The sequence below is a fragment of the Prenolepis imparis genome, unplaced genomic scaffold (assembly GCF_030444845.1).
Source record: "Prenolepis imparis isolate NDT839.2.m4 unplaced genomic scaffold, iyPreImpa1.0 SCAF_7, whole genome shotgun sequence".
Classification (NCBI taxonomy): domain Eukaryota; kingdom Metazoa; phylum Arthropoda; class Insecta; order Hymenoptera; family Formicidae; genus Prenolepis; species Prenolepis imparis.
Window position 1 is genome coordinate 13104353 of NW_028141165.1, and position 13416 is coordinate 13117768.

General features: G+C 42.8%; 2 protein-coding genes across 11 annotated transcripts in view; one reads left to right on the forward strand and one right to left on the reverse strand.

The window, feature by feature from the left end:
- Positions 1-2535, reverse strand: part of LOC145939075 (growth factor receptor-bound protein 14) — a 245366-nt gene extending 242831 nt beyond the window's left edge. Inside the window, exon 1 of one of the 2 annotated variants that reach the window (XM_083043144.1) lies at positions 2086-2535. The gene's annotated coding sequence lies outside the window, so the exon portion shown is untranslated. The remainder of the gene's footprint in view (positions 1-2085) is intronic. The other variant, XM_083043150.1, reaches the window with a different exon arrangement.
- Positions 1-13416, forward strand: part of LOC145939074 (protein-lysine N-methyltransferase SMYD4) — a 153350-nt gene that overhangs the window by 60238 nt on the left and 79696 nt on the right. For 3 of the 9 annotated variants that reach the window (XM_083043135.1, XM_083043136.1, XM_083043137.1), the window contains exon 5: positions 12407-12893. The exons of 1 other annotated variant lie outside the window; for it this stretch is intronic. In XM_083043135.1, coding sequence (XP_082899261.1) covers positions 12407-12893 — 487 coding nt within the window. Of the gene's footprint in view, positions 1-10773; positions 11468-12406; positions 12894-13416 lie in introns of those variants that run through there. 5 more of the 9 variants (XM_083043138.1, XM_083043139.1, XM_083043140.1 and 2 more) reach the window with 5 other exon arrangements.

The following is a 13416-nucleotide window of genomic DNA, read 5'->3' on the forward strand; positions in this document are numbered from 1 at the left end:
CTCTAGTTGTAATTATATGATAAAGATGAAATTGCGCGCACACTTAAAGGAGCAAACATACATATTTTTAAATCTGATCTAAAATAAAAGAATCTACACAAAAATATATAAAAACAACAGACAGAAATAAAAATGTGCAAAATCTGATTAGACAAAATGCAATTACAATTTATATTTTTTTGCAAATAATGTGCATTGTGTAAAAATTATTACAGAAACAATAATGATACTAAAAAATTATAATAAAATTGAAACCGATTTCCAAATTCTTTTGCACTTTATACCTATATCGCACACGAGACCCTTTCATTTTATATCGAAACACTTTACTCTAATAATGTAATTGTAAAAGCTATAATTTTGACGTTGATATCGCATTATATTGGACACAGTCTCTCGCACAGTGTGACATGTTATGATGAAACCTCGCGTCTACTAAATTCTCCGACTATTGTTGGTACACTGGTGGATTGACACATTGGCCAGCAGCACTTCGCACTGCCATTCTGCCAGATCTAAAAAGTTAAAAGCTTCTCTGATTTTCGGCCGATTCCGCGAGAAACTTCCGACGATCAATAGGATGAACTCTCGGCGAATTATCGGATAGTTAGGAAGGATTTAACCTCATGATTTTTCTTTTATTTACTCGCGACGCTTGTGAAAAGGATCTCGGAAATTTAGTTTACACACCTGCACAAAGTACACACAATACAAAGTTACACATTACTCAAAAAATTGTAATCAAATGTCATAAAAATTCTTAATATTTTTAAATAGATAATTATATTATTATATAGATATTCGTTGTTATAGCTATCGGTTTTTCGTGCCCGGTAAAGATTTTCGGTATTTATAGAGAGATATTTAAAGTAAACAATTTATTCAAATTTGGAAAGGAACTCGAGTAAAGCGATAGGTAAATAAATTGCGGTCGGGATGGATAGAGAAGAAAAAAACGCAATCGCACGATTGATGGACGATTTGCGGGAAAAGAAGAGAGAGAGAGGGGAAGAGAGAGGAACATTAAGCGCGAACTAAAAAATTGAAGTAACGTTTAGCAAGCGTCAACGGTCGGATTAGCCGCTGATCCGATTAAACCGACCAACCGTCGATCGATGCTGTTTACAAACAGTCAGGACGGCGGCTCGGTGTTGCGCTTTCGAGACGATCGTCGAGAGAAACGCGCGCGTGCGCGACCGCGATCAATCTTTTTTAAATCACAAACGTTTCAAAAAGGCCGACTATGACTCGCGATTTCAGTACCATGAAAGTTATATAACGGACGAGCGCGAAAAAGAGACAGAGAGAGAACTCGACTTTTAAAAGAGGTTCTCGGGATACGAAAATAACGCGAACCTGATGCATTCGCGAATGCAAATGTGGCGAGTTGGAGAGCTCGTACGAAGCAATCTCTTCGACTAGCCAATTCTTACGATTCGATGAACGGATCGATCGAGCTGTAATTTACAAATCGAAAAGACGAACAAATAAATAAACGATTACGATTCCGGTGAGCGAGCGAACTTAAATTCTTCGGAAATTTAACTTTATGTTGACACGAGCCGCGACCGGGAGAGAAAGAGCCGGGGTCTGTCCGAGAGGAAGCTTCTGTCCTCGAGTAAAACGGTATCCTGCGGAAAGTTTCGGAGAGACCCTGTCGCGCGCGTTTACCTCCGCCTGACCCCCGGTCGCACCGCTAACGACCTGAAAACCACCAAGATATATGGCGGGCTCGCATATCACCGTAGAAGAATGCCCGCGCGCAGTCCGGAGAGATAGTTGAAAGTGGAAAAGGTCGTGCAGAGTCAGACGCGCGGGCGGGAGAATCTACGGCGGCTTCCTAGCGGCCGTATAACTACTCGGCTCCGCAGGATCGGAATATAATCGCATCGATTCCTCTTCGTTTTTTCGTCTTTTTCTTTCTCTCTCTCTCTCTCTTTCTCTCTTTCTAGATTCTAATGTAATCGTCTGACATAATACATGCACACCGCTGGCCAGTTTCGCGCTCGCATATTGCGTCATCGCGCGAAGTGCATGATATCGCGAGAGCGAATTTACATTACTTTTTCCTCTTACAACACTCACTCGTTCTCCCTTCGTCTTCCTTTTCTCTCTCCCTCACGGCCGATCGCGATCCAGGATCTATCTTGGCGCGTCTCGTGCAAACTCTCTTGTCAACTGGAGAACTGCGAACTCGTTTCCCACACTTCACCACTTTTTCCCCTCGTCGTATCTCTCAATCTACACTCGAATTATCGATACCGATTACTGTCGTGCGAGGCGCGTTTTTTTCACAGCGCAACTGTGTCATCCTCTCGACCGTCGCGCACTTCCGATCGCGAGTGGAACGCGAATATATATCCGCGGGCCGTATTTAAATGCCACAGACAATCGTGGCCGCGACACGTGGCCAGTTTCTTTTTTTCCTCGATTTCTTAATTCGCCGAGGCCGCCGCTGTTGTATGTCCAGAGACCGGCATGACCCCGCCACGTCGCGTTTCAAGTCTGCCGCGCGATCCTGACGGGTCGAGATCGCGTCGCCTACTGCGAGACGTCGCGCTGCCTCCCGTCGCCGCCGCCGCCGCCTCTGCCGCCGCCGCCGCCGACGTCGCGTTCGTTCGTTCGTTCGTTCGTTCGTATACGCCCGAGTGCTGCGTGAAGTCGCGACGCCCACGCAAGAGAGATCGGGCCGAATGCGCGCGCGAATCCGCGAGCGCTCTCGCCGCGATTAGTCGCGATTTCGCACGCTCCAAGACCCGCGTCCAACTATGTGTTTGTGTGCTGCGATGGTCAAATGAGAGGGAAGAGAGAGCGAGACGGAGAGGAGGGCGCAACAATCAATCATCGACCATCGTTTGCGCGATCGTGGTAAAAAAGAACCTTGCGATGTTCCCTGTAAACAATTAAAACGCACTTAGCTGAAATAATGCTGCGTCACGCGCGCATTTTACGAATCCCCGATGAATATCGCTGGAAGAGAGCGCGAGCATCAGGTAAAGAGAGCGTAAAGCACGAGAACACTCGTCTTCAAATTACTCGACGAGTATCGGTATCCTAATGACATGAATGCGATTTTCCGAAATGACGCAGCGTTATTCCAGCCGATGCTTTCGTTGTCGGAGCGCTGATCGTCACGTCGCGCTCGCATCGTAAAAATTTTTTGTCGCACTCCACGTTGCGCGTATGACGAAGCATGGAGCGGATACATTATTTCGCGGCGGATTATGGACGTATGCGTTAATTATTAATCGTCAATTGCAATTAGCGCCAGTTGCAACGCATCCGATCGATAACGCCCGCCTCAGAATACATCGTGCGCGCGGCTCATAATTTTATTTCGCCGTACACGAACATCGATGGAATTATAATCTACGTGAAATGACGCGCGCGTATATATATGCATATATGTATCCATTTCTCTATCGCGAATCGCGGATCTCTCGGTCTTCGAACGGTCTCCGCGGAATAAAACGCGCGAAATGGATGTATCGCGACGAATGAATCTCAATATAAGCGACCGACCGGCATGGGAGAGGAAGTACGGGTGGTAATCCTACGGCGTCGTTAATAATTCGGAGAGCTGTCATACAGAAGTTCAGATACGCTGATGTCCCTCCGAGAGAAAATTCAGGGGATTCGTTAATCAAATTTCGCGGCGACCGGGAGATTCCGCAGGCGACATCGTGAAACATTTATATCGCCGCAGTTACCTCGGGGATATGCGCAGACTTAAAAAAAAAAAGAAAAGAAAAGAAAAGAAACGAGCACGGGGGAAAAAGGAAGGAGAAAAGACTACCTTAACACGCTGTTAAGATAATTGCGAGGCTTGAAACTTGAAATATTAACAAGCGAAATAGCGAATTTCGTTGCGATTGAAGTACACGAGTCAATTGCGCGTGGAATAAAGAAATCGCGAACCGCCCGGTCGTTTTGCGAAATTACGTGAATTCACATTTCTGTGAAAATCGCCAGTTATATAGCAAAGTAATGGCTCCATTTCCTGCTCAAATAACATTAGTTCGGGCATTCCCTCAGCGTTTTGTGGTCGTTGATGTGTCGGCTCCATAATAAATACACATTGAACGAATGAATGAACATTGAGCGACGGTAGATTTATAGTACGAACGCGAAAAGAAACGAAAGAACATATTCGCATTCGTTATTTGTCGTTCATTCGCTCAATGCGTACATAATACTCAACCTATAAAAGTGAATAGAAGAACGATATATGAAACGAGATGTATATCGACAACTTGAGATTGAATCCACATCCTTAAAATTTTAAATATTAACAATTCAATATCTCTCTCTCTCTCTTCTTTAATTTCTCGTAGACAGATAATTTTGTCTGAACGGTAATTTTGCCTTACATATGTATTTTGCGCACAATAAGCAAATATCATTTCGGATCAACGGCTGCCGTAATAGATACGGAGCGACTAATTAGATCGCATGGGAGCTCCGATTCGTGTGTCTTCGCGAGCAAAACGGATTATCGATTTCGCTCGCGGAGATAATAGCGATTCGCCGCCTTATGGCCTTCGAAAGAGACGGCGATGGTATAGATTCTCTCAGCTTGTCGTTGCCAAGCTTGAGAGAAGCTTGCGACAGAAATTCAGATCTCGCAGACCTATCTCGGTCGGCGAGTGTCCGCGAACTTCCGTAACTTGGTTCTCTGCGGTGGATAGAATGGAGTTTTTGCGGTCCGAGATAAATGGCTGCGAAGCGTCTAGCTCGGGATATATTATTTTCAATGTCATATTGACTTTTGATAAGAAGGCTAATACTTGGAGGCTCCCCCCGTTCGTTTCGTCCGGCGAGATAAAAGAAGTGACACTCGTTAATCTGTAACGCAATGTACTCGTATATGATTTTGTTAGACTTTAACGTTCGTATTACGCGCGTCTCTGTTATCCTAATTGAAACTCGTCTCTCTGCGTATATATGTGTACCTAATTAATGAAAACAGCGAATAAAAATATGAAATTTATTCGACAGATCGAGCTTGGGCAATTCTGCTCCGGCTCGAATTTTTGCCAAGCAATCCAGGAGCATTCCATATCGCAACTTCCAAGTAACAATCATAGCGGGGTCGAGGAAACATTCAGAGAGACTCGTTGAACGACTCGTATCTATAAAATCTCTTGATAAAGAGAACGAAACGGGAGAATCGGAAGACATTCCACAAAACATTTTTGCTCGCCGTTTTCCACGCGTAAGAGGATTAAATTAAAACGCTAACATCGAAAAATCGCTTTCATCTTTATGAGATTGCCCGGCGTGCGCTTTGCAAGCAAAAGGGAAACGCGGGAACGGAGGGGATCGGGAGAAGGGAAATGCAGCGCGGACGCCCGTCGTCGGGAAGAAAAGGGGGAGGGAGAATCGATCGATCGAATAATCTCGCTAAATCTGCGCGAGCAAGGGAGAACCGATACGCGCAGCAGTGCTCTCGTTGAAGATTTCCGCGTCGCGAAATGCAGTCACGAAGCCCCTCCCACGTCTAATTGACTTCGTTAACGTTGCCGATCCGTAGAAGGCAAGAGAGAGATAGAGGGGGAGAGACGCGTAATTTACGCTGACAATTGATGACGATTTATCCTCTACATTCGATATCATTATCGGTCCAGCCCGTATAATGAGATTCGTACGTGATAGGCGATTACCGATCTTCGGCGAAATCCCGAGCGGAGCAAGAGAGGACGAACGGGCGCGCGCAAATAAACGCCGTAATTAACCGGCTTACAATTAGGCTTACGACGACAAACACGCGTGCAAACTGGGCAGTCCTGCCGCGGTCGCGCGGTGAACCACCTGATGATTCGGCAAGATTTTCGCGGCTAATCGCGTCATGGACGATTTACATTCCGCGGCCACCGCCATACTTTACTCTCGCGTTCGCATACATGTATAATACATGTATATCTATATATCAGGGAAGGGGATGAAAGATCGTTCGCATAATAATATCGTATTTCCATTAAATGGCGCAAATAAATATGTCGAGCGCGTTCGAGGCCAAACAATCGATAGATGGATGCTGATATTTTACTCTGCTCCGGGAATTAAATTCCGTTAAGCCCCCGCGCAAGTAAAATTTGAGTAATCCCTTTTATTTCTCTTCCTCTCACTAACTGGATTTATATATGAAAATGAGAAGCGTGCTCGCGCGCGCAATACATTACGAGATAGAAGATCAATCGTCGAGAGAAACGAAAATGGAGGGAGAGAGAGTTCGGGGTTCGTCTTTTAAAAATCGATTCTTGTCTTCGCGGGGGGTGGCGGGGAGGAAGGCGCGTTTTCTTCTCATTTGCGTAAAGTGCTTTCCGCGAGCGTGTCCGGCGCATAATACATCGTGAAAAGCGGTCCCGGAGGGGCCGTTCCACGATAATTTATTGCACGGTTCTCTCGGCATAAACTAGTTTGCGGAAACGCGACGGTTTCGGTCCGGAACTGCCCACGGATAGCCCGGATTACATATGGATGCTGCGCAAAATCGCTGTCTGGAGTTCCGAACACTGTCGTTGCACAATAGGTTAAAGTAAATTTAAACGATACATTTTCAAATAATTATATCTATAGGTACGTAATCTTATTCGATTCGAGAGCGTAGTTCAAATTATTTCAACTTGTAACGAAGAAGAAAACGACTGCTCGACGAAAAAAGAAAGATACAGATAGACAAGTGCCTCTCTCTCAAGAGACACTCCGTCGAAAGTATTAAAAGTCATCTCGCTAATTGAAATAAAAAATTATCACAAATTCTCGTATAAATATAAAATCAACGAACCGATATAAACTTGTATCTTTTAAATACGATTTAAGATGTAGGACATTGAGATTAGAACATAAGAAGATTAATGCGCGCTGGCAATTTTATATGCACATTTAACGTATTTTATCGTATTTTTTTTTTTTTTTTTTTTGGAGTTGACTTATCAAACGTTTCGAAAGAAGCTCGATGGATTCTCCGGCTGGCTCGCGGCAAGATTGATGACTGCGCGCTGACGCACTAGAAACTCTTGAGAAAGAATCTGCAACTTATCGAAAGAGAGGACAAAAATTCCCGCTTATGTCGCGCGCGCGCGAAAGCCGCGACGAAAGAAAGAATCCGCTTGCGCACGATGAGTTTTACACGCACGCTCCGGTCACGTTCGGGCGTTAAGAAGGTCGGGTTAGTTAACGTAACACCCGTGAGTACCACGATATCGTACGATCGCCCCGACTGTGGCGGTATATTGATAAAAAGAAATTACGAAAGAGAGCGATAAAATGCGCTGACCAGATGGGCGTCATCGAATTATGTTGTTAAAAAGAAAACTTTTGATATGTCGCGTATCTCGCGTCTACAGGTATCGTTAAATAAATTTGCAGTATAGGGAAAATTTGGATTATGGCTGAATAAAAGGGGTAAGAATATCTTTGTTGAAGGAAGCTTCTTATCAATTGATTGCGCGCCCTCTCAGATAACATATTGTCTATTTTCTTCGTTGAAATATCGATGATTAATTTAAAATCATTTTTCTTTTTACGTTTCGTATGTGTATAGTTGTTTTTTTATAGATAAAAAAAAGTGCTTATCTAATGAAGGCATTTTATTTTTGTCGCTTAAAGCACGAGCGATGCAACACGTATCGCTCGGTGTCATATGTTTCCGAGATCGGATTGCGCGTGGCATATATAAAAGACGATTAATATTTAACACGCGCTTACATAAGCGGGAATTGATCCAGTAACATGTGAAAGCAATCAGGTTGAAAATCTACGTTAATTAAGATTGACTCAGCTCGCGGGAGAATATCGATAATGCCGTCAACTATTTATCGATGTAATTGCCACGGCGAACGAATTTTTCGAAAACAGTTTTGTTGTCTTGTTTCATGCTCAATATATATTCGTTGACGAAACATATGTACAGGATGTATTTTATGCGGAACCACTGAAACACACGCAGGCAATTTGTAGATATACCGAGTCCGCGATGAATCCCGGCCTGTTCATCGCGGGTAATCATATGTTCCGGAAATACATCTGTTCCGCTTCTCTAATCGGCAAGAACGCTTCACTAAATACGGTTTAAACTTTGGTCTCCAGTTGCCCTACTGGCCGCGCGAAATTTGCATTTAATGACACGTAGTCAGCGGCGCCGGACGCTCAGAGGCAAAGTGAGGTATTTCGTCGAACAGGGTGCGATGGTAATTTCGCGCCTTTATAGCCACGGTTAAGAGAGACGAGGACACGCACGCAGGGAAAATTAATTTGAATAGCTAATATAAAAATTAACACGATTCGTCGAAGAAAAAAAAAATGTATTCCGCGATACGCGTCTAGGGTGAAGGGGAGGAAAAGAGCTCTTTTCTTGTCTCGGCGTTTTTTTTTTTTTTTTTTTTTCAAGACCACCGCGCACGAACATCGTCCCTGTCGCGCTGGTAAGAAAGTCGATAAAAATACCATTAAGATCCCTCGGCGAATATTCCGCGCCGGCATTATTGTGCAATTTGCTCGAATTACGCGAATCAGCCGCGTCTTTCTGCCCTAACACGCGAAATGGCTTGCCTCTGTCCGACGAAAAGAAAGAATGCCATTTGGCGTCTGTAGGAATTAAACGGTCGCCGCGAAAACTTAACTGCGAATTATGCGATATGCTTTTTATTTGGTGCACGCGAACATTCCTCGTTTTAACGCGCGATAACGACGATATTGCTGCGTCTGGTATTAAATATATATGGCGCATAAGCTAGCGAATTTATTAATTACTAGGGGTACACTACACGAATGAATGAATATCTATACCAAACATTGCTTTCCCTGTATATAGAGTACGACAAAAAACTCCAGACCGATAAGACTGCCAATATTTTGCTCCGCCAGTAACCTCTTCCCATCTTGGTTCATAAATCGAGCGATTATCGCGCAGATATATTGTCAGCGAACGTTCTCGCCGAAAAAAAAAAACTACACATGAGAAACGACCGCACGAGAGTCGGTTTTAAAAAAAAAGAGAGATTACCCGCAGAATTTAATGTATCTATCGGAATTGGGCTAAACCACTCGACGGAAGGAACTTTCGTTACGTTCGCGGCTGCAATTGCGAAAAATGCTGCGGAAATAAAAAGACCGTGTGTCGTACACGAAGAAATATCTAACTCAATAAGTACCTTTACATATAGACACGAATACACCGGAATCGCTGCTTGTCACGCGATATTATTATTTGTTTACCGCATGATGGGCTGTTTCTAGCAAAGAATTGGACGAAGAAACGAGGTCATTTCTTTATAGAATGAAATATAAATTGCTTTCGCACAATCTACCGTTACATTACTGAATAACGCGGCAGAAGCGAAAAATCTCTTGTATATAATAATTTAATGCGAATGCTAGAATTTGGCGTCTATTCCGGCAAAATCTTTTCCAGCGCTCTCGCAACAGTATAGGATATAAGGGGATGAATCGCGCGCGACGACAATACTGAAAAATTCATACGTTCCGAAGAAGAATATGAGCGGGATTGCGAATAGATAAGGCGAGGGAGAACCTGACACGCATATGACGACTAACGGGGCATACTTGGTCGGACGTTAAATCGATACAACTGCCGGCGGTCCTGTCGGTGATCCTTCGGGAATTTCATATGACGTTACCGCGCGCGAAAGGTTCCATTTACTCCAAGAAGTCAAGTGTCGATATTTCATCAGAGCGGCAGCATCGATACTTTATATTTTCGAGGATGGAAAACGCGTCGGTGTCGGGCACAAATTCTCTCGGGCCAGATGGCCGGACGGATGTATATTTGCAAACTTGCTTTTAAAACGTGCCAAAAATATCGTTACTTGCGTTATAAGAAATTGAAAAGGAATTAAATTTTGAATAATTATACAAGACTATATTTTTCAATTGTAATATTTTTTTATCATTTTATCTTGATACATACATGAGGAAACAATTTTATTGCAAAGATTTTAATTTATCGCACAGAATGAGTATTTCAATTATAATATTATTTTATTATAAATATTAGAAAATTATTGATGTCTTGACATATTATTTGTTCAAGAAAAATCAACCTCGAAATCTTTTATATTTTTGGCAATTTTGTATTTTAATTTAATGATACGAGATTACAAATAAAAATAAAAAAGCGAATGAAATAACAGTGATGTAATTAAAATTACATTAGTCGACGCGATCCGAAGAATTAAAATTTGTCGCCGGGAAACGAAGGTCGAATCTGCTTCTCCATTAAGCGGTCGAGGGAAAACCACGTAAAAACGTGGTCTCTCGCACACGAGACTGGAAGATTTTGCCTGACATAGTATGGCAAAAAATCACAAGGACAAAAGTCGTGTGGAAACTCTGTAGGCGGAATCTCCCTCGCGCAAGGAACATCACGGTACGACTTTATTACTCCGACTAGTTCGATTTACGAGTTACTCGAATCCAGGTATTTTCCTTTGCGAGCGAGAAGGAAGTAAAGAGGGTGGTATTGGGGTTGATGGGGAGGAAAAGGAGACGTGGGAGGAGAGAAGGGGGATCAAGGACGTTCGGTGATAAATTTTCTCGACTATAATGGGGCTCTATGTGGTAGAACGGCAGTGACGGGGTAAGATATCGAGGGTAGGATTTCCGCGTCGACTCGAGAGGCGAGGTAAGACCGCAAGGAACATCGACGAAAAAGAAAAAAGGATGAGCGAGGGAAAGAGAAAACGAAGTGGTCAGACAAAGAGTGGAATCGCGAATGTCGTTATCGGCGAGAAATTTTCGCGGCGTTCGCGATTACTCTACGCTTGCGAATAAACGATGCCAGAGGACTCTGCAATGAGGAGAGACTGCCTAGTTTAGGACCGGAATAGATCGCGTCTAAAATTATTTCTCTAGCTTGTAGAGAAGGAGAGAGAGAGAAAATGAGAAAGAAACTTTCCTTCTTAAGCGCATTCTGTCCTCGTCCCTCTTCCCATATATATTCGCTCCTCCCATTCGTCCGCATTCTAGCGGCGCCTTCAGTCTAATACCGGTCTTTCGTTCTAATACCTCGTTCGTGTCTGTAAAGTAAACCCCTCATAAAGCATCGAACCGGTGCGAGAGGCGTGAAGAATCCCCGGGTGCTGCGGTTTCCGCGGTGAATGAGAGTGGTCGAGGATCTTTAAAGTTTTACTCGTCGAGGGGAGAACGGTACGCCACCGGTAATCCGTTTCAGTCATTTTGTATGCACTTGGGTGTCTCGACCGATAGTGCTTCGAAACTGCGCGAATCGGCGCGAGCCGGGGAAAATTGAAAAAAAAATTCGAGATACAGACTCGATAGATGGTTGAAGGGAAAAACAGTGAAAAGTTTGCATGAAAAATAGATTGTGAAGTGATGTACATTATTTAACGATTAGAGGGCAATGCATAAAAATTAAACGGTATACAATTTAAAAAATATAAAAATATAAATTTGAAGTTGATATTATATTTGGTGGCAAATAAAGGTGAATGTAAATAAAGAAAAATAATAATAATTAAGCAAAAGGGTTGAAAAGAGTATATAATATGGGACTTTAAATAGCGGAGAAGGACTCGTCTGACGGGAAAAGTTTTTTATATTCGGGTCTCGTCTCTGATAGAGGATTCCCGAGTGGCCATTTCTCACGGGCGAATAGAGTCGTTTAATTCTCGAGACGAGAGGACAGGGATCCGGACCGCTTTTTATGATTCAGTACTGCGGAACATCTTTTTCGGACTCGCACAAAGTCGGACAAAGTATACGAAATTACTACGCGGATTTAACGAAATTTTTTTCGACAAAATATTTGCACGCAGCTCCTTGATATTCTGGTCGGTGCACTCAAATTCGTGTCGCAGGCCCCTTCTTAATCCTTAAAGTTCGCGAAACGAGGTCGCGTGTTCGATGAGAAGGACGGATACAAAATACCACTAGCTCCTGTAATATTCAAAAGGATCGGTCTAAGGAAACACGACGATGCAACCTTGGAACGTCGGACTTCCATAGTCGTCGCTAGCGTATAAGGAAATCGAGAGAAAAAGAAATTGTACATTCCAGGAGAATCTCCCTCTTACATACAAGTAAAAATATGCAAGAGAATTTAAAATCAAAATATATAATTATAGCATATAGCTAAGAATATTAAGAAAACTAAAGAAACTGAACAAGAGCGCGAGAGGTAAATTAAGATAAGAATCTTTGGAAGAAATGTTTCTTCTCGAGAAACCGTATAAATACAAAAGACAGACTAAGGAAGGTAATAAGTAACAGGAAATAATTATACTTTAAGTAAAACGGAAAATACAAATAGACGAGGGAGAAAAGAAAGTCACTTATGTATATATAAGAGCGACGCGCAATCGTAACAACTAAGCTAAGAGGGTATATTAATCCGCGATATAAAAACGGACGGACCGTATTTCAGTCGTCTAAGGGCGATTCACACACATACACCCAGGATCTCGTTAACGAAGCGCGGAGTCGGGGCGGAAGAAGGGGGACGACGGCTTCGTCGACGGGGTGGCACGCGAGCGTCTTTCCGCGCGCAGGAATGCAGGATCGCGATGAAATTTACAGAACTCTCTGCTCGTCGGAGACCCTGCGCTCCGGCAAGAAGGGATTCTTCCACGATTTCAGCGAGTCCGTGATGCGAACCGCGGGCGATACCTGGACATCTAGGATATTCGGCCGAATCGATGACGACTTGGGGCGGGTGAGGGCGGTCTTCAGCGATGCGAAAATACGGGACGTTGTGGTCGACACGCTCGCAAAGGTGAAGCCCCTTTTCAGGGACAAGGATGCCGACGTTTCTAAACGCAGACGAGTCGAGGGATACCAGCTCGCCGCCGTCGGCCAATACGACAAGGCTCTTTTGCTGTTCAGTCAGGCCGTCCTGCGTGCTCCTCAACTAGGTCGCTACAAATGCAGGGGAACGCCAATTATTCGAGTAGTGATTCTCTCTGATGATGAATGTCCGAACGTGTAAAGAATTTATTTTTAATTCAATTAAAACAATATATATTTAATTTGATATTTTGTTTATATTTTTTTTCTTCAAGAGTTTTGCAAATATCATATTATTATTATTACTCCAAATAATTGGCGTCTTACTGAATTAAAAATAATTATTCGGACGAATCATTAGCGATCGATTAGTGAACCTATACATAGTTTTGTATTCGTACAAAATAATACAAATGATATTATTTCACTAATTAGAACGCAATGCATTTAATTATCATGTCATTATTTATTACAATATAATGTATACTCTATTTATACTTGATTTAATTATTAAATGCTTAATTTAATTGTTAATTATTAATTAATTTAAATATATTCAAGCAACAATTTACTATAGGTAACGATGATATTTATAAGTTTTTCTAAAATTAAACACCGTAAAATTTCCATGAATTACACGGATTTCTAAAA